The sequence below is a fragment of the Callorhinus ursinus genome, unplaced genomic scaffold (genome assembly GCF_003265705.2).
Source record: "Callorhinus ursinus isolate GAN/ISIS: 27379988/994484 unplaced genomic scaffold, GSC_fseal_2.0 scaffold28, whole genome shotgun sequence".
In the NCBI taxonomy this organism is placed as follows: domain Eukaryota; kingdom Metazoa; phylum Chordata; class Mammalia; order Carnivora; family Otariidae; genus Callorhinus; species Callorhinus ursinus.
This window is the reverse complement of record NW_027397090.1, coordinates 3584740-3606748: the sequence shown is the minus strand read 5'-3', so window position 1 is coordinate 3606748 and position 22009 is coordinate 3584740. Positions and strand designations below refer to the sequence as shown.

The 22009-nt window shown below is 42.2% G+C and overlaps 1 protein-coding gene across 6 annotated transcripts in view; it reads left to right on the top strand.

The window, feature by feature from the left end:
* The window catches only part of PCSK5 (proprotein convertase subtilisin/kexin type 5), a 465096-nt gene that overhangs the window by 336979 nt on the left and 106108 nt on the right, over window positions 1-22009 (top strand). For 5 of the 6 annotated variants that reach the window (XM_073878061.1, XM_025891381.2, XM_073878060.1 and 2 more), the window contains exons 21-23: window positions 8956-9058; window positions 15413-15549; window positions 21016-21222. In XM_073878061.1, coding sequence (XP_073734162.1) covers window positions 8956-9058; window positions 15413-15549; window positions 21016-21222 — 447 coding nt within the window. Of the gene's footprint in view, window positions 1-8955; window positions 9059-15412; window positions 15550-21015; window positions 21223-22009 lie in introns of those variants that run through there. The other variant, XR_012374027.1, reaches the window with a different exon arrangement.

The following is a 22009-nucleotide window of genomic DNA, read 5'->3' as shown; positions in this document are numbered from 1 at the left end:
TGTCCCAGTGCCCCCCAAGTGAGGAAGCATAGTCCATCCTGGGCCACTCACCTAAGGGAGAAGCAGAGAGTCAGTCCTAGCGTAGTACCAGCTCCGCAGCGGGGCCCAGAACCCCACATTCTGCACCTGACTCAGTGAAACTCTGCCGGGAAGAAGCTGCCTTGTGTGTCCTGGCTCACAGAGGCTCACCTACTTCAGACCAAGTCATACCTCAGCAGCCTGGAAAGGGCGCTGCCATGGCTCCGGAGTACAGGAAACACTGCCTCTCTTTGCTCTGATGCAGGGAGGGTGTCTCCAAAGGGCTGCTTATAAAGATTAGCTTGCGTGGGTGGCATCTTGCAGCTGAGTTGCTTTGAGAGGTCATGGTTCTTGATCACAGGGTAACTAGTTGCCCTTTTGCTATCACCATATGCAGCCAATACAGTTTTCCAGTTCCTTTGGGGGGTTAGGTAAGGCACAATTTGGGATCCAGTCAGACCAGGGTTTGAAGGATGTTCCGAGAGATAACATTTTGACACTTAAATTCCTCATTTGGTCAAATGATGCTGACAGCCCTGCCCCCCGCGTAATGAGATAACATAAACTACCTGATAATTAGTCACTAATATTCTGAAATCCACTGTGCTAGGTGCTTAGGTCCGTTTTCTCATTTGTTCCTTACCACATTATGAGAGACGGTCCATAATACTCGAAAGAAGAATGTCAGGGAAATCTGTGACTTGATTAATGTCAGACAGCTGGAGGAAGAAGCCCAAATCAAACCCAGGTGGGGATGACTCCAAAATTGGTGTGTTTTCCCAGCCCAGTGTTTCCTACTATGCTGGTACCCAGTGGGCACATGAAAACTTTGTTCCCTTCTTTTTTATTTTTAATGTCCACACTTGGGCTTTTTAAAAAGCACAATTTGGTTACTCCCAATAAAACATATGGCATCCCGAATAATCAAATGCTTACCCAGTCACTAAGGAACTGAGGTGTTCTGGGCAATGTGCTTCATTCAGACCTGTCACTAGGTAGACCAATAGAGCTCCTAGAAGGCAAATTCCGCTGCCTATGAGTGGGCAGCCTTAATGATGATCCAATAAAACATTGAATGTCAATTACCAGCTACAGTCAATTACCAGCTACAAGGCAGATGGAGCCCTAGGTCTTGGAATGCAAATTCCTTCTCTTTCCAGGAGCTTCTCTTTTCTCTTAATTAGCAATTAGGCTGCAATGTTTTAGACCTGCAGACTGGGCTTGAGGAGAGACTAAGGGAGTGTGGGAGAGGAAAGATGAAGCCAGCACTTCCTGCAGCATGCGGCTACAGTGGTAGAGAAGAAGGGTAATTTGAGGATGTTCCCTCCCCTGGGGCACTGGCAGGGAGGCTGGGGGACAGTAGCGGGACTTTGAAGGGTTTAGGAGCAAATAATAAATGAGGGCTAGGGAGGTTCTTTTAGTCACCATAGAAGTGAAATTGGGTGATAACAAGTCTCATCCTTATGCCTGTGTTTCAGGATTCCCTCCACCCAAGGGAACATATTGATGGTTTTAAGCTCCTCAGGAAGGCCTTTGAGTTTTAACTGATTTGATCTGCATGCCAGGACCCTTGTTTAGTTCAAGAGTGTCTGGAATGCTCAATGGTCCTGATAGGTTCACCTGCCATCCTTCATCACCTCCAGAGTGGAGGATGTGAGACAGCCCTTTGGGCTCCATAGCACGGTGCTCATTGGGGTGCACACAGGAGCTGTGTCCACAGCCTGATCTTCCAAGTCATTCACTTTCTCAGTGTGCTTCAGTTCCTCTCACCCGAGGGTGACCCACCTCAGGTAATCAGCGATGTTTTCCAAAAGGTAAATGAGTTGTTCTTTCAAATGATGGTCACCTACTTCTGTCACTGTGTATCAAACCCCAAATTCCCTCACTATGAATGCATCAGATACTGTACCGCTTCCCCCATGAGAGCAATCCCACTGCAGCCACGAATGGCGGGAGCATTGGGGGATAATAACACTCTACCCGTGGAGTAGGGGGATTGAGTGCACTAGAGAACCTGTAGATATTCTAGGCTCACTTGCAGGAATAACAAAGATAGCCCACCAAAAAGGAGACTGGCAAGACATTTTACACACCTCAGATGGGCAATAAATGGATTTCCATCTACCATACTGTGCTCATGGGAAAGTATTCATGATTCCACAGATTGGATGATAGGCTTTATTTATTTTGTTTAATTGCAGTTAATAATCACACTCATGCCTTTTGTCCCCTCTTGTGTCTGGTTTTGCAACCAACTGTTGTGTTTTTTTAATTTTGGCATCCTTAAGCGAGGACTTGGAAGGACTTTTCACAAACATAGAGGCAATGCAAAATTCTCTTAATTGAGGAAAAAATATACAGGAACCAATCCATCTATACTAGATTTTCATATAAATTGGAGGACCAGAGAGAGGTTGCTATAATTCTAGTTATAAACTATTTCTGAGGAGCCAGTTTATTTTGTTTTCGGACAGCAGCTAAGCAGTATAGAAAATCCCTGTGCAGAGCCCCAGCCAATTACTTTATCCATTCAAAAAAAACACTTTTGGTTTCCTCTGAGGAGCTTCTAACCTAGTGGACAGAACAAACTGCTTGTAAAATCTCAATCTGATACATAGAATTGCCTTTTAATAAATAGTGGCCATTTTATCAGAGAAAATAAATTTGGAGGGTACATTTAATCATTGAGTAAACGTGCTTTGTGCAATATGCCTGCTCCATGTTCATTTGTTTTCACAGTGAATTCCTTTTTTTTTTCCACAGTGAATTCCTTTTTGATACCCTTACCTCACCAAGTGGTTTAGATGAGGCTTGTGCTCAAGTTCTTTCTTTTTATAAATAGCAAATCTACTTGGAACACCAAAAAGGGAAATGAATCCATACCAGGGAAAAACACGGCCAAAAGAGCATGAGCTCAGGCTCAGACACACCCGGGTCACAGCCCAACTCTGTTACTTACCTTCCTGCATTAATTTGTGCAAGATTTCTCATTTCTCTGAGCCTCAGTTTCTCATTTATAAAAGGGCTGTTATCTGGATTAAACATTACATAGAATGGCACTTGTAATATGGTAGGTGTCAATGAATGGGAGCCTGGGTGATTGCTACATCACCACTATATTCAGGTGTGTTGGCCAAGACTTCACTTTGGATACATTTTTTTAGCAGCAACTGTGGTCAGGACCCAAACAATGGTGGAAATAAAAAGGATCAGCTCTTAATTCCTTGCTCTTCGGACAACGTGCAGGCTGGAGGAAACCAAACATTTGCAAGTGTGTTGGATCCACAATTTATGAGCCATCCTTTTTGCAGGGGTGCCAACCCACGGGGGTACCTGAGTAGTATTTAGAGCATCCACAAAACTACATGGATGAATGCCAGCACCTGAGAATAAAAAAGCAATGGGACCAGGAAGGATAAGTCCTGTCAATCAGAAAAGCCTGTGTGTCCGGGGGTGGGGGGGGGGGCGGGGGAGGAGTGGAAGTCACTGTTGAGAGGACAAAATAGAAAAGCAGTGGCCCCCAGACACCTCCAGGCTGTGGAAACAGATCTCTCCTTCTAGCTGCTTGATGTTTATTCTGCATTTGTAGTTCCCAATGGAAAACAAAAAACAAACAATAAAAAAAGAAACAATAGTGATCCATCAACCAGATGTCTCCATTTTCATGAGCTTTATCCATTTATCCATTGATCTCTATTATCACAGGACGTCTCCCAAGATTCAGTTCAACAAACTGGCTCCCCAAGTTGGTTGGTGCTCTTTGGACTCATCCCCAAAGGGTAGACAATCCCGAGTTTTTTGGTTAAATTAAGTATTGACCTGGTAAGGAACAAACTCAGTGTGTAGACTTACGTGTGTGTTGGGGGGGGATATATATGAGATAAAATTTACTGTTTTAACCATTATTAGCATACAGTTCTGTGCCATTAATTTCATTCACATCACAATGCAACCAATACCACCATTCCTCTGTCTCCAGAACATTTCCATCTTCCCCAATTGAAACGGTGTGCCCATTAAACCCCTACCAAACTCCATTCTACTCTGTCCCTCTGAATCTGACTCCTCCATGCACCTTATATAAATGGAATCATACATTTGTTCTTTTGTGACTGGTTTATTTCACTTAACATTTTCAAGGTTCATACAGGTAGCACGTGTCAGAATTTCCTTCCTTTTTAAGGCTGAATAATTGTGTAGACTTATAAGTAAAGCTGCTGCTGTCTCACTTTATGGCCCCATATTTTGAGCCTTGCTATAAAATGTCACACTCAACAAGACTTTAAAAACTGAGTTATTTCATTAGTATATAACTTGAAAATACTACTGAGTACTTATCATAGCTAGTGAAAAGTAATAAATGTATGGATTTCTTTTCATGAGAACTGTCTTCACACAGTGGTTATCTTAAGTTGGAAACTAGGTATTGGCATCCTTGCAAAGAAATAATGTTACTTGATTAGCCTTGTGGCTATAGAGTCACTCAGGAAAGTCACATTCTGTAATTCCTGGCATCTGAGTAATAAAGCACATACAGAGAAACCTACAGATAATTCAGTATCCCAAGGTGGCTCACCGAAATAACCAGATCAAAACCACATGGCTGATCTCTCATCAAATGCTCTTCCCATTTTCTTACTAATCACCCTTGCTAAAAAGTTGTTTTATACTCACATTATCTACTTCTGTGTTTATTCATTTATTTAGAATATGTATATATATATATTGCTCAAATGTTACAACAAATTTGGCTCTAGTCCATAAAGGATATTACAAAGTACAAAAGAAAGCCTAACATTGCTGCAGGAGAAATGGAAGTTCTCCTGGTCATGTCTGCCTAAAAATTATTATTATGTGAGTCTCAATCATGTTTCGTAGCTGTGGATGATGTAATAAATGTTTACATATTCCAGATGATCTCATAAAGCTTACTTTTAACTTAGATCTGCAAACACGAACACATTGTGCAATGTTATCAAGAGGTGAAACGAGCACAGCAAGTGACTTATTTGTAAATTTTTCAATGGACAAGCATTCATTTTTAAGCTGTGTCTTCAGCTTTTAAGACATCACCTCTCTCCCCATGAGACACCACTTCCTCCATGTCCTTTGAATTATTACGGGATGAGATGAGAAAGAAACTAAAAGGGGAATGAAATTTTTTTGATCACAGTAGAAAGATAATTTGGACTGAATAATAGATGAAGACACCAGAAGGAAGAGCTTGTAGGATGAAGTGGAGAACAAAATATTGGCCCCTGAAGTCTGTGCTCAAAGTGATTTTTTTCCAAGAATTTTGTATATCACGCCTGTCATAAACATTTAGTTTCATTGTGCAATGAAGACAGATGACAAGAATTTGCTGCTCCAGCAAACAAAAAAAAAAAAGAAAGAAAAAAGAAACTTCACTATGTCCTTGGAATCTGCCTTTTTTTGGTTTCAAATGTGCAATGGAAAACTTGGGCCTGCAAGGGCTGGGGTTGGGGACAGTTGTTTATGTAACTAATTGGACATCTACATAATTATGAAAATCAGGGCAGGTCCCTCTATTCTCATCTGTTTCAAAGCCAAGCCTTGCTCTAAAGTTAAGAGGCATGCAGGCTTGAGAGAGGTGCACAGCTTAGCTGTCCTACGCTGACTCACTTACATAAGCTTCAAGGTTATGAGGGTTTTCTTCATTTTGCGTCTAAATGGTAGGAGGGAAAAACATGTTTTCAGAGTCAGTTATCAGGGAAGAAAAGTGCTTGAGCAGGTCTTAGGTTAGGGAGAACTTTTATAGATCAGAGGATGATGAGAGATGTGAAGAAACAATTGAAGACAAAGAGACTGGTGGAAAACCGTCCTGAAGAAAGATCCAGGAGCAACGTACCTTCCACAGAGAGAAGAGACAAGTGAACAATCACAGAAAAGATAGGGATTTTGGCATCAAGAAAAAGGATGCTGGAGAAACTCGGTATCTTATCAGCAAATGAGGTAGTGAGGTCACCTTCTGAGAAAGAATGAATGGGACTTGGGTCTTGGGAAGTTTTGGCCTAGCCCCCATGAGAAATGCAAGAGGCAACTGGACAGATGAATGAAAGGGTGATCAAGCAGGGTGAGCTAGAGTCATAGTGAGTCATTCGAAGGGTGTTTTGGAGGGGTTATTTGAAATCTCAGAGATGGGGCAATTTCAAGTGATGATTATATCTAAGATGGCACTTTCTGAGTGCCAACAGAGGGCATTCCAGTTGAGCAGATCAAGTACGAAGCCAAGGTATCAGTGCCACCTACTGGCTTATGGATGCCAATGAGGAGGGAAACAAGAGATCTAGAGAATTCTAAATTTTCATAAAACTATTTGAATAATTCTTGCTTGACCTAGCCATGCATCCTCTGTAATTACAAAGGACACTTTGGGCATAGATATGGAATAACTCCCAGAACCATCTAAACAGCATTCAATTTAGCAGAGCAGGGTGCATTTAGCTTAAAATCCTATCCTAGCAGTGGATCTAAGACACCATGGAGATTAAGGTGGATGAATATCAGGAGTTAGGAAAACCAAACCACATGAATGCCAAGGCAAAGTAACTGTCTTTGCCTCCAGGTCTAGCAGAGAGTCCAGTGTATGCCCTTGCTCTTCTGTTCTAACCTAGACTGTCTGAGGAAGTCAAAGTCTCCTGGCTAGCACTTGAATTATTACTATCTCTTTACAAATCATTCTTCTCAAAAATCTTTAAGAACCCAAGAGCAGGTTCTTTTTGATTAGTATATATTTGATTAGTATATTTGACTAGTATATCTAGTCCATCTAATACCTAGCACCTAGGTGTTCAAAGAATATCAATAGAATGAATGAATAAATGAAGGAAGGAAGGAAGGATCTATGATCCTACATTTCTCTAGAATACACTTTCTTTGGGTTTAGAAGCCTCTGCAAAACCCTTCTCTCATTCCTGTTCCACTCAGTCCACACCTTTTGAAAGATACATAGCTACCATACAACTCCATAAACAAATTATTAGCATTGACAATGTACGCAAGACCTACTTCTTCCTACCAGGTCTGTTCTAGATCCTCTGCTCGTTTTCTTGCTAGTGACTGGACTGATAATTACTGCTCAGTTGGTTGTGGCAAAGGTCACACTGTGCCAAAAGTGGAAAAGATTACAGCAAGGGCGGTAATTAAGAAGTGGAATGGGGAACCTGAATAAATAAAAGGCCACATAAATATGATGCCTACATTGAGTCAGACAGTCTCAACTTGAAATCACCCACTCCTACTAGACAGAAGTCCCAGCCTTTTTTTGCCTTGGAAACCAAGCTTTCTTTCTGATGACCAAGAATGCAACTAGTCCATTCTAATACCTTTGTGTGATTTAGTAAAAAGCGTCCCCTACAGAGGCAGAGGCAGCCAACACCAGAGTGCATGGCTCAGTGAGATGAACCCGGGCTGGATTTCTGCCTCCCCTCGACCACTAGGGCAGTCACCTTGTGCAGTGAACAAATTGCACATTTACATTCTTTGCCCTCATTGGGGATGCACTGTTTGGGGCCTCGGGCTCCTGGGAGTCACTCCGAGCTAAGAACCATGGTTCCATTCTAAAAGTTATATATCATATTACTTGGCAACAACTAGAAGATGAAGAAGAGCAGAGTCTAGGATGTGAAGGGTGTGCCAATACTAGATAATTGCATTGCTCTGGATATGTCCTTTTCCCTTTAGTTAACAAAACTAATAGACTAACTCTACATCAAAAGACAAACTCTACCTACCTCTTCATTTTCATTTTTATGGTTTAGTGCAAGGGAAAGATTTATGTATATAAGGTTTACCTCACCCAACTGCACTAGTTCAGTAAAGCTATGGGACAATGCAAAGGAGTGGACTTCCCTCCATCTCTCACCAGTCAAGTCTGTGTTTCCAGGACTTCAAAGCAACTACAATAAATCAGGCAGCAAATCTCAGAGTTTCAGTAAGACGCCTTGGTTAAACCATGCATGAGTAACTGCTACCTCACTATTCTGGCTGGAGCTCAGATTGACAATGTTCAGACATACTTACAGGGGGTGGGGTGATTCTGCTGAAATCTGACACTATATTTTCTGAGCATGATCTGTTTCCAAACAATACCAAGTGGTTCTTTGGATCAGACTGAAGAAATTTGTCGATTTCTTTTAGGACAATGGGAGGAAAGGACATGTGTAGTGTGAGTAGAGAGTTGAATTCAGTGAGTAGAGACCCATCATTGGTTTATCACTGGATTATCATCTTCAAAGAGGTTGGCCTGTCTCCACCATTTTTACTATGAGAGTGATTTCTTAAATGGTCATAAGGAGTTTGTAAGGCTGGACTTACTTCTGTGGAAAGGCCTCCTATGTGTTTTTCCTTGGGAAAGATAAACTTTCCAATTAAATGAAGGATTCTCTGGCTATCTCTTCATTGTTACTCTTTCAGGGTGAGATGCAGCTCACATCTGTCAAACATTAGCCAAGTTTCGACTCCCCTTCTTAACTAGTAACCACAATACCCCCAGAATGGTGGGTGGGTCCTGCTTGTGGCTTGACTTGAACCAAGGCTATAAGTGGGGTCTCTGGGGTCCAGAACCCTCAGCCTTTAACAGGAAAGTCAGAAGGAGATCAGTATAGGGGTCCTGTGAGAAGCCCCCGTTGGCCTCTCTCTACTTATAAAATCTGTAACACATGTTGACTAGATCCAAAATTATGTCATTGCCTCATAACTTTTTGAGGTTCCAACTTCCGAGGCCCTTGGGAGAGGAGCAGTTGTTATTGTAAGGTCAGGATTTAGGACGGGCAACTGAAGCCATTCAAGGTCTCCTCGCTGTGTTGTTTCCATTGCTTTTAGGCAGCCACAGAGAGATCTGGCTGCTCTCAGACTGACAGCCTAGGCAGCACTGCCATGTAGAAATGAGGTAAACAACTGGATTTTGTTCCCTAGGAGAATACATTGATGAACATGGTCACTGCCAGGTCTGTGAAGCCTCGTGTGCCAAGTGCTGGGGGCCAACTCAGGAAGACTGCACTGACTGCCCCATCACAAGGTAAGTGGCCTCTCAGTATCTCCTGTGGTTGAGAGCTCATGGGTGGCAGGATGGAGAGAGGACCTTACCACCTTAAAGACACCCCTTGGGCCTGCAGAAAAAGGAAGCAAACTCCTTCCCATGACACAAAACCCCTCTGTGGTCTGGCTACAGCCCACCTCTGTAGCATCTTCTCCCCATGATGTCCTGTACCCTCTGCGAGAAAGTTACCTGGACACTTAGAGGGGTTTCCTCATCAATGAAAATGATGGTGCCTTTGATACCTGCAGTTGCATCCCCTTCTGCACACCCATCATCTCCAACTGCTGATCAAATATCTGTTCATATTTCTAGAATCAGTTCAAGGATGAACTGTTCTATGAAGGCATTTTGACCACTTCCCAGAATGAACCTTCTCCTCTTTATGTTCCTCTGGGCTCTGTATAAACTTCCATGAGCACCTGTGACATTTTAAAACGTTAATTTACAAATCTCTATCTCTCTATAGAGGAGCTATATTTCAATAAGCCCATTGAAATACTCATCTTTGTATCTCCATTACCTATCACGGCACAAGGAAAATAGTAGGCACTCAGTAAATGTTTGGAAGGTGAATGAATAGGGAAATAAGTACCTGAATGGTAAGAGAATCTGCTAATACACTGGGAATTTCTAGTATAGAGAGTTGGAAGCCTGTTGCCTTTTTAGTCGACACTCCTCTGATTGGTGCACTTAATATTTGCTGGCTGACCGAGTGTTTGAAAGGATAGTCCCATCACATCTCTGCAAAGTGCATTGGAAGCAGGCTCTCTCCAGACCAGTATGATGAGGCTGCTTCAGCGGCAAATGAATCCCTAGGATGGACATCCCCTCTGCTTTGTACAACAGTCATTTCATCTAATTCTTCCTCAGGATTATAACATCCTGAGCAGAAACTGTGGTTGTATTTGTCTCCCTATTCCCCTACAGTGATCAACACATAGTAATAATTCAAGAAATGATAAAGTATATAATCAATATTATGGGCTTGGGTCCCCAAATAGCTTCCTCAGGAAAACAAAAAAGGGGGGGAGAGATGGAGGGAGGAAGGGAGACAGACACCAAAGAACAGTCCTAAGAATTGTCAATGCTAACTGTGGTAACATTTTCCAAGTGTCTCTTTTAGATTTCTATGCCTCTACATATTGGATTTGCTTTAAAGCAGCCTCAGGACATACTCTTAGGTACAGACATCATTCCGAATATGGGTCCCGTTTCTCCTAATTCCTCACCATATCAACAGTTAAATCCCACTGCATGTTTGGACATCTTTGAACTAAGGGAACTTACTAGCATTTGTTTACTGAGGCAGCTATTATCATCCAGTGTATACTGCAGAAGTCATGGTTGTCCCAGGCACATCAAAAGTGAGAAAAAAACTCTACTTCCATAAATAGCCATTAAAAAAAATTGAATCCCATTGGTACACGAAGATCAGAGATACGGGTAGTATAACTGGCTTAAGCAGCCCATGATTTAGCTTTTAAAGAAAGAAAAGCATGTTCATGAATCTTGAACTCATGTCTCCTCCTAAGGAACTCTTGTTTCCCAGGAAGAATTTTCTTGTCATCTCCCTGAGCACTCATCTCTCTTCCTTGATGAAAATTACTTGCAAATATGTCCAAGAAAGGGCATCATATCACGGCAATTAACTACTTGATCTTTTTTTAATCTGCATTTTCCTAGAACAGGGTTGAGAAGATGAAGAGATAAAAACTATTTTGAAAGATGTTGGTGTTGACTTATTTGTTCTTAAAAGGTCAGCAAAGTATTTTTCTTAAGTATTTTCCATAACATTTTCTTGAGTGGAATCAGGTCCATTCAAGATGGTCTTGAGCACCTGCTTTATGGCCAGCTCTGAGTTAGGTACAAGGTCCATGAATTTTAATAGGTAGCTCAGGAGGTCAAAGTCAAGGGTTTGTGAAGTGCTCAGGGACCAGCAAAAGTGGGGCAGCATCCTAGACCTGAAGCAAAAGCTGCAGCCCTGGAGGACGGGATGTCTTGCTTGATAGAAAGTGGAGCCGTAGGGGACACAGCCACTCCAGAACCATGGAAGGAGAATGCAGAATTGCAGCCCAAGGCAGGGAATAAATACCCCCAATCTCCCTCTCCTCCCGACTGCAGATCTGCCGGTGTTTTTCCTTGTCTGAAATTAACTGGAGGCCAATGGGGAAACACCACTTACAAATGGGGGAAGTGAGCTTGGGGAGACAGGTTCTAGTTGGCACATTTCCAGGACACAGCAGGACAGAGAATAACAAAAAAATGGATCTGAAGCAAGGGTAAGGAGACAGAATAACCAAGAGAGTTGGTTTGTCCAAGTTTCTTCCTGGTCTTAAGCTTTTGGATATCTCTAGTCATGGCAGAAAAAAATCATCCCTAAAGGAGATTTTTTTTTTAAGATTATTTATTTATTTGAGAGAGAGAAAGAGAGGGCATGAGTAGGAGGGAGGAGCAGAGGGAGAGGGAGAAGCAGGCTCCCCACTGAGCAGGGAGCCCCAGGCTGAGATCATGACCCAAGCTGAAGGCTTGGCTGAGCCAACCAGGCACCCCCCCTTAAAGGAGTTTTTATCTAGGAAAGAAGTGTTCATATTTAACTTATAGGTTTGCTTCAAAATAATATGGGAGGGAAGTAACTCAGAGGGGATATAAGCAAGATTGACCATGCAGTGAAATTGTTGCAGCTGAGAGATGAATACAGAGGAAAGGGTACTGTTATGTCTTGTATATGTGTTTATTTTATATATATTTAATTTTTTTCCTTAGTAAAATTTTTAAAAATAACATAACCCTGAACTTGTTTTACAGAAAATCAAACTTTAGGAAGCGCTCTCTTTGTATTCTAGTTCTCGCTTTACATTTCCATTAACCCTTGGGTACAGCTCCTTAGAGATGATTGAAAACTTGGAAGAAGAAAGAGCCCATGTTGGCACTGCTATCTAACATGTAGACCTCTGCAATGCTGTGATCCTCATGGTCCTCCTGGCCAAAGCTGGCTTCCCACCCAGTCCTGAAGGAGTCATAGAGTCGATGAACCAATTAAAAACATTGAAAGTTACCTCTATTCTGACCCTCCCTCAAATGTTTTATTTGATCTGTTTCAATGAATTCAGGGGGAGAAAAAAGACTTTTTCCCAGATTTCATTCTGATTTAATATTAAAGTACCAGGGGCACCTGGGTGGTTCAGTTGGTTAAGTGTCTGCCTTCAGCTCGAGTCATGATCCCGGGGGGCCTGGGATGGAGCCCCTCCCTCCAGTCAGGCTCCCTGCTCAGTGGGGAGCCTGCTTCTCCCTCTCCCTCTGCCCCTCCCCCTGTTCATGCTTTCTCTCTCTCTCTCCAAGCAAATAAATAAGGTCTTAAAAATAATTAAAGTACCAAGAAATTACATTAAGTGCCCTTGTGATGGCTTATTAAGGCCAAACCAACAATCAGCAGAAGATCCACTAACCCTGATTTGCCATCTCTTCTGTTCCGGTTTGTATCACATACACACACACACTGGGAGGTCTGGAAAATTTAGTGCCAATGTAGAGAACATTACCTCTGCCCAGCTCTTTAGCACTTGGTTTTGCCGACTTCTTCCTTTCCATAAGCCCCATTGGACCTGGAATTGTTCACTGCTTATGAAAAGGCTAAGAGCATGCCTGAGTTGGGGACAAAATGCCTCCCCTGCAGAGATTAGCTTGCCCAATTGTCTCAGAAGTCCAGAGTGGATGACTGGCTGTCCTAGAAATGGCTTGAGTTGGCTTTACAGGAAATTGTCCTTAGCCCCATGGAGCCCAGAGCAAGGTTGTCTCTTCTCCTCCACTAGGGAAGATTTGTTAGTGTCAGTGGAAATCTGTGCCACTTGAAATGGTACTTTTCTCAAGTTCCTTAGCAATTTTCCTTGAGGGGGATGGAGGGTGCAAGGGACGATGTAATTCAGTGCCTTTACCCAAGCATGACTGTTTTCCTTCTCTTTTCCGATCTTTAGAAAGAATCACATTCTTCCAAAAACCCGTGTGCTTCACCTATGCTTTCCTTCGGGTAGATACGAAGGGAGGTGGTTTAAAGCACCATTATGTGCTTGATATTTTCTTAAAATCAAGCACTCAAGTCAGAAAGGCACCCCCAACCATATATAATACACAAAAGTATTACACCATTGGCTTCACCCCCAAGTCTGCCACCCCCACTTTCTGGACGCTTCTACACGGTTCCCATCATTAAGAGTATTAGATCACCTCTCCCAAGAGAAATTATTTCCCCCTAAACAAATTCGTCAGCTCTTTCTGTAAAAGGCAAAAAATGACGATATACTTTTCATTCCCTTTGCAACTGAATTTCGGGGGGAAAAAGAACCCTCACAAGTAAACATTCCCATTCTCCCTTCAGCAGAGTATCTAGTAGCTTCCTTGTTGAAAAAAACCTCAGAAAGCTCTTATGCAGTTTTTCTTAAAGGCAGGTTTTGGGTTTTTTTTAACTAGTCACATCCACATGATTCCTTGAAAAATCTTCTAGCTCAGAAACCAGAGCCAGGGTGGGGCTGGGATATTCCCAGTTGGCATTAGTGCCATCAACTGAAAATCTGGGCTGGGAGCACAGCCTTCTCATTATACACCGTGGTGCAAGGGGTCTGTTTTGACTCGGACAACCAGATGTGCATACGTGTCTGCTTAGGGCTGGGACTTCATGCCCTGCAGTGGGCTCAAAGGCTTGTTCACTCCAGTGGTGACCAGAACCTAACGGGCAGAGAACGCAAGAACGAGACGGCTGTCTGTCTTATGTCGGTGGCGTTAATCCCGTTGTTTCTTCTTCTTTTTTTTTTTTTACAGAAATTAAATTTTTTTTTTAAGATTTTATTTATTTGACAGAGAGAGAGACAGAGGCAGGCAGAGGGAGAAGCAGACTCCCCGCCGAGCAAGGAGCCTGATGCGGGGCTCAGTCCCAGGACCCTGGGATCATGACCTGAGCCGAAGGCAGACGCTTAACCGACTGAGCCACCCGGGCGCCCCAATCCCATTGTTTCTAACAGATGTAAATGACACAGACTCTCAGGGTGTGGAGATGAGATGGAAGATCGCAAGCAACACCCTAGTCAGGCTGCCTTGGTCCTGTTCCAACCTGCACAGCCCTGTGACTGAAATGGCCCATCCCCAGCTCAGGGCTGGCTCTAGCTGTAGAAACAGTGGGATTTAGACACACCAGTGCACCCCAGGCCTATGCCTGACCTTCCATGGGATGTCCAGCTTGGGGAAAGAGAGTTAGTAGAGAGAGAAAGGAGCCCTACCTTTGCTGACAGGCCCTCCGCTCTCTCAGGCCAGGATGCCAACCTTATACCATCGGGGGTACGTCTGTGCTACATGGTCAGTTAGCTGGACAGTAGCTACTACTATAAGGAAACTTGAACAGACCCAGTTTGACACCACCTGTGTTAACTTAGGACTCATTTAGCAAATTCCATGGTAATCCATACTATCAGCGAGCAGAAGGCAGAATAGCAGCTCTCAAAATGTGTTCAGCATCACCTATCTGACTCTTGCGCTTGGTAAACATTTTGTATTTTTCTAAGCGAAGTTTTTGGATACGATTTACCTAATCCTGTTTGCTCTTGGGATTACTTTGCAAAGGAAGAAAAGAAGCAAGACTATGAAAATATTAACAGTGACATTATGATATGTATTTTATGTGTATAAAATCAAAGGTTTTAGAAGCCCCATGATAACTCATCTGTGGTGTCCTTGTAGGTGTTCGCAAACATGATGAAAAAAAGTTGGTACTTTAGAAATCAGGAAACGCTTGCAAAAATGACACTCAAAATCATTTTTATCGATTACTTGCCATATACATAGGCCAAGTTTATAAGTAGCACGTAAGCACCAGGACCGCGCTTTATTCTACCCTTTTGAGAGCCCTTGATGTTGACATTTCCCTTGTAAAGTGTGCATATGTTGATAACTAAAGGAAGAATATTTCTCCAAGGCCTCTGGATTCAGAGGCCTAGTTAGTGTCTTGAAAATTTAAAGACCTCCATCTGACTGTTGACTGCGTTTGGCTGGGGCCCACACTATGGGTTTAATCCCTGCAGGCACTGGTTAGCTTATTTGGAACCAGACTCCGGATTGCATCCTGAGCCAGTTTCTGGCATGCCTGCTGTTGGGTCCAAACCTTGGGCCAAGGATGGGTACGTGACTAATATTCCACATGTTCTAAGATGATCAGTCCCAGGCATCCCCCTTGTTTCTGGAACAATGAAACCAAGTCTGTGCACTGAAACATGAACACCACATGTTCTCATACTTAGAGCCATTCCAGAAAGTCACCCTTTCAAACGCTGAAATCTGCTCTTCCTCTAGGACTTTTGACAATGGCCGCTGCATTTTCAAATGTCCCTCAGGGAAATTTGAATTTGAGAACCAATGCCATCTATGCCACTACACCTGCCAAGAATGCCAAGGAAATGAGCCTTCCAACTGCACTGCCTGTGGAGTAGGTGAGGAAGTCTGGCTGCTCTCTTCTTCCTTTCTGCAAAGCTGTTCTCCCACTGGTTTGACTCAGAAGCTTCAACTCTGGGGACAGGGGGTAGATATTAGACAGCTGTTCATTGGAGAGTGTGTATCACCTTGAAGTTTCTGCTTCTTGTCAGGAAATGAATTCACATTATCGTAGGCGCAGACTCACTGCCCCTAAGGACATGAGAGAGAAGCTAAGAGATGTCCTTCTAAAGAAGGAGAAAGAAAGGTCATTCAGACATGAGACCGTCAGGAAAGCTAAGATTTGTTGAGGTGAAAGTGAAAAGCGAGGATGTTAAGGGTGACACATTCAGTCTTCAAGAGAAATACTGAAATAGAGGCTGTGTCAACGTCTCCTCAGCCCTGAGCTATGCCATTTAGAAGTTGTCAGAGCCCTACTGTAGGAACAAAGGAATTGTTTCAACACAAAAATATTACTTTTTGTCTCAGGTTTAACAGTTCAAGTTTCTGCTGTCATTGGATTATATTCCATGATCTCAAAGGTCCTCTACAGTTTGACCTTTGACTCCTTCCCAACTTCCCCTCATATGTCTGTTCCCCACTTTGACCTCACGTGGGCCAGATTCATATTTTACTTGACCTTTTAACATTTCAGCCAAATTTTAAAATTGGGAAATTTCAAAGAAAAACCTTGGTGGTTTGGTTTTTTTGTTTGTTTGTTTTTGTTTTGGCTTGCTTTGGTTTCTTTTGAAAACTTGGAGCACAACACTGGGCACCACTTGGCCTACATTCCCCAGATGGTTGAGTGGAGATCAGAGGCTGCTCTTTGTTTCTCCACAGTCCCCACCACTCCCTATCGTCTCACTGATCCCAAGGCCATCAGTTACCACCACCATCGTGCTTACATGGTTTTTTTTCTGGTGGAAGAGAATTATTTATCTTTATTCTTCCTCGTAATATAACCAAGAAAAATGAAGAACAAATTGAGAGTATCATGCATTTGCAGGAAAATGGGAGAGAACACATTTCTTTGTGTAAATTAAAATTATTTCTTTGTTTCTTATGTAAACAAAGTAGATCTATATCAATTTTTCTCTGTAGCCTGCTCCTTTCTGTTTCCTTCCTCGTCGAAAGGATGGTGATAATGGTTTTCTACTTTTAAGATTATGACAATGAAATGAGGTTAAATGAGATAAAATAACAAAGCACTTAAATAGGGCTGGGCACATTAGAAGTACTCAATAAATATTAAATACTACCCTTACTACTTCTAGACTACGACTACTACCACTGTTATTGTTCGTACCTACTTACTCCTGTGGGCATGCGAATTTCTCTAGCTGTTCAAAGACTTCACTGGAAATGTTCCTCACTTATCTGCCTGACCTCTATTTATTTTTAGGTCTCAGTTTCAACATCATTTCCTCAATGAGGGCTGCCCCAATTTCCTTGTCTGGGATGGGACCTCTCCATATGTGCATCCTTGGAGCCTCCACTTACCCCTTTACAGTCATCCTCAAACTTGATAGCTATCTTGTCCATAAGACTCTATGTCCTGTAAGAGCAGTGAATGGTTTCTACCTGAGCACTAGCTTTGAGCACTGGTAGAGCATCAGCACGCACAGTATAACTGAATAAATGAATGGTTCAGTAGAAAGAATATCAGTACCAGCAATCAGGGTACCTGGGTTCTAGTTCCACCTCTTTTAAGTTTCTCCTTGTTTGTAAAAAAAAAAAAAAAAAAAAATGGGGGTGGAGGTGGCACATAGACAAGACAGCATCTAAAATCCCTTTCACACTTAAAACACACTAAATCTTCATACATAGTCCAAAATTAAGGATTCGCTTGAATACCGAACAAATGTCTAGTATGTTCTAAGCATCTTATAGTTACTTGGACCAATCCACACAAAAGATGCTTTGACATTTCTTCTCTATTTTTTGTTTAAAAGTCTATGTTTACTCCATATCTTAACAAAAGTTCACATGTAGAAGTTACTACACATAGTTGCCATAGAAAATGCAATAAATGATTGTATGATGCTTGCCTTCAAGGACTTTACAGCCTAACAGGGATTTGTGCTCGTGTATTATAAAACAAGAAAATATTAAAGACCAAAGGAAGGAAGGAATCCTACCACAAGTCAGAGGGGAAACATCACTTTCAGCTCTAGTGAGCAGAAAAGCCTTGCCAGAGAAGGCATTGTTGAGCAAGCTCTGATTAGCAGGGTTCCCCCCTATTAAGAGCACAAGGCCCCTAGTGCATATATTAGCATGGCCAGTACATGAAACAGTGCTAAAGACAAGGGATGCCTGACCTGAGGCAGTTCCATATCAACAGGCTTTAATACTGAGGGGTGTTTGGGTGGCTCAGTCAGTTGGGCCTCTAACTCTTGGTTTTGGCTCAGGTCATGATCTCGGGGTTGTGGGATTCAGCCCTGTGACAGGCTCCATGTTGGGCACCAAATCTTCTTGAGATTCTCTCCTCATTCCTCCCTCCCCCTCTGCTCCTCCCCCTGCTCCTCTCTCAAATAAATACTTAAATAAAATCGTTAAAAAAAAAATAAAAGGCTGAAAACCCTCTGACTACAGGGTGCCAAATACACACATAAGCATCTCCCATCAGTTCACAGAAATCTCACCTTTGGTTAACTGTAATTTTATTAAGATTTAGGTTTGAATCCTTTTGAAAGTACAGATTTCTAGCCCTGTTGGTGAAGATTCCCTCTAAGTTCTTGTCCGGATTTTCCTCTACAAAACTGAACCCAAAGCTAAATTTGACCAATCACACAACAACTACAGTAAGAAAAATGTTGAAGCTAAACTTTATAAAGTTTACTTTCAGAATCCCTCAGCCTTTATTTTTTTTAAGATTTTATTTCTTTGAGAGAGAGAGAGAGCACGAGCAGGGGGGGAGGTGCAGAGGGGAGGGAGAAGAAGACTCCCCACTGAGCAGGGAGCGTGTTGCGGGGCTCGATCCCAGGACCCCAGATCATGACCTGAGTTGAAGGCAGACACTTAACCGACTGAGCCACCCAGGCGCCCCCTCAGCCTTTCTTTCATCATTTCCAGCAATCCTTTCCCTTCATGTCTTCTGCCCTCAACCTTTCTTTCTTCCTGAAGGCATGCTGTCTTCACATGAGTCCACCTTCTCTTCTAATGAAATTAGCTGCAAGAGATGCTCTGGAAACAGCCAATTGCTCTTAGGTATAAATGAAAGCCATTCTCAGAGTTTCTTGCACTTTGACTCATATTATCACATGAAAGGTTTAGCACCTTACAAAAATATCAGCCCTTCTGCTACTAGAACAAGCTTCCCTTATTTATTGTCACAATAATTTAAATTCTGAGACTCTGGTCAAGTAGCCAAAAATCTTTGCATGATAATTTAAATCACTGGGGTATCCAAATTACCAGCCAAAGCTGGTAATACTACCCAGAGCTGCCATACTACCCAGGCTATTAGAAATTTGAGCCAATCTTGGTGTAATTCTGGACCAAATCTGCAGGAAAAGCTGCCCTTGATCAAGGCATCTAAGTCAACTCCTTTACAGGATCCATGTATTTTAAATACCAAGACCATCTAAATCTGTTTTTTAAACTCAAATTATAATACCCAACGAGGTTCAAATAATAAAGCCATGTCTGAACAATACAAATGGGATTGGAGAACATTTCCTCTGATATTGGAACCCATCATTGTTAATTTTTATTTTTAGATTGTTGATCCAGGTGGATATGTTAGGAAAATGGGAATATTGCTCAATATTAAGGCACTTAGCCACTCATTCATTCAAACAACAAATATGTATTTAGATCTCAATATATCCCAGACTGTTCCAAGCCTCTGGATCCTGAGGTGATGTTGTGGGAGGGTATAGGGCATGGATAGCAACTGCTGAATGGAGGAGAAAGTAGCTTCTCACTGTTCTCAAATCTTCCTACCTATATCTGAGAAGTTCAGCCCTCTGAAAAATAGGATCTTTTCTGAATGAGTTACGGTGGAAATGGGGTTTGCTAGGGTTTTCATAAGGTGTCTGAGAAGAACAGAGCTTGGAAGGTTGACCCTTTTGTGGTGTCGAGATTCCATGTTCCACGAGAGCAGGGGTTTGTGCTCCATATCAACCTGCAGCTGTAGAATCACCAAATGCACATTACATCCTCCCAAACACTCCCCTTCCCTTAAAGGATAATGTTCATCCAATTCAAACTTGGAGAGCGCAGACACATTCTTACACCACCCTAGGGAAATCCTCTTTATTGGCTTTGTCCCTTGGGAACCAGCAGACTTCCAGTTGGAAATCACAAATAGAAAAGAGGTAGCTTCAGAGCCCATAATCCAAGGGTGTGATTTTTAAATTGGATTTGAACTAGGGACTTAATTAAGGACAAAACATCAGGTTGGATCATTTGGACACAAAAATACTTGAATGTTGGCAATTTCATGTGGTTCGATCTAGTATACTGATATTAAGATTCTGCCCTTGCAACACAGGGTTAGCAATATCTTTATCCACAGATTCAGCAACCTTGCACCTTGAAGGTCAACACTTCTGGATCTTCACGTGGTATATCATGAGTGAACACTAGCCCCAGTTATTTTGGGAAACACAGGTCAGGTGTTCTGCAGAGGCAGGAGCATATGGGAGACTTAATCCAGAGAAGATGGATGCCCTAAATACACTCAGCACAAACAAAAACTCCAGTAGGGTGAGGGTAGGAGACCTCTAGGCACACTTTGTTAATTTTGTTTTAGGTGTATATAAACTGATTATAATTCTTTCTCATTCATTGTGACGTATAATTGGTTCGAATTTTCTATCCCCTCCAAAAGCATATTCCCATAGTCTCACATTAGACATACTGCTAATTCTTTCCAAGTAGACTCCAATGTTGACAGAAGCTCAGGACTTCCAAAAATCCATTTAAGGAGTCAAAAAGGTGTGCTTGGTCTATAGCACTTCAATAGGCTGTCATCATAGGAGTTGGCAACAATGCAAAAATTCAGATTTTTGGACAGTTAATACAAGCATGTGATTTTGATAACAGAATTCAAAATCATTCTAAAAGTCTGCACTCTTACAAAAATGGCTCTATCAGTAAGCATTTGTTTGTTCTTATAGGACCTCTATAGCTCCCAAGTCTGAGAGCTTTCGCAGATACCAAAAAGAGCCCTTGGGAAAGTTAAACACTTTCTGACTTATAGTTATTCACAGAGTGTGATTTCTGCTTTTGCAGTGACATTACAGATGGTAGTCCCTACTCACTCAAATATACAAAATATTCAAAAATTATTCCCTACAATGAAAACTTTTCAACTATAAGTATATAGATATTGTAATTTTCATTAAATGCATTCTTATACTCCTGGTCCCCTAGCAGCCAAAATACTTACATCTTAAAAAAAAAAAAAATCTTAGGTTATATTAGCTTCACAGTTAATTTTGTACATTTTCCTTCTTTTTGTTACCCCTCCATCTGTTCAGATAAGCATGGCCAGGAGCGCTTCCTATATCAGGGGGAGTGTTGGGAGAGCTGCCCAGCAAGCCACTACCCTGCCGAGGGGCACACCTGCCTGCCCTGCTCAGACAACTGTGAGCTTTGCCACAGCGCACACATCTGTACACGATGCATGGGTGGCTACTTCATAGTGCCCACCAACCATACCTGCCAGAAGTTGGAGTGTGGACAAGGTAAGGCTGCTCTGGGCCACTGTCTTATATCAGGAGGTAGCATGAGGAGCTACGCCTGGATGGCTCCAAGATTTGAATTGACCTCCTGGCTTTAATGTTGGCACCTGGGATGACTTTGTGTGACTGCATGTCCTGTGGGGACAGTGATGTCTCCTCCTCTCTTCCTCCACACACCTTTCTCTGGGTCTCTTCAGACACATTCCAGAGACATAGGAATACAGCTAATCACAGAGAAATTGATATTAATCAAGGGTTTGTGGGCAGGGTAAATGGAGAGAAAATCAAATTAGAACCTGAAGGTCCTGACCAACAATTTTCTCCCTCCCAAGTTATTACTAGTTATGAGACCCTGTGCAAAATCAGTCTAATTTCTCTATGCCTTTTTTCCTTCATGGGTGAAAGGGTGAGCATTGCACCAAGCTGCTGCAATGAGAAAACGCTTACCTAAAGCTACTTGAAAATATTAAATGTTTTGCAAATCATATGTGTTATTGCTAGTGCCCAATTCCTTATCTTACATGGGAAGAAGGAGATTAAAAAACAGGACTCACGGTTTTTGTTCTTTTCCATGTAAGAATGCTACAGACTGTCTCTGCTCTGTATAAGAATTATGCCTGGTCTGGTGCTAAAAAGAGTTCCAAGATGTTTCTAGAATAATTAAGACACTCATTCCTTTTTCTGCTTTATGTTTACTGATGTAGTATAGGATTTAAAACTTAAAAAAAAAATAATTTAGGAAAGCAGATTTAAAAAGACGGAGTCTGTTCATTTATATACCCAATTCCAT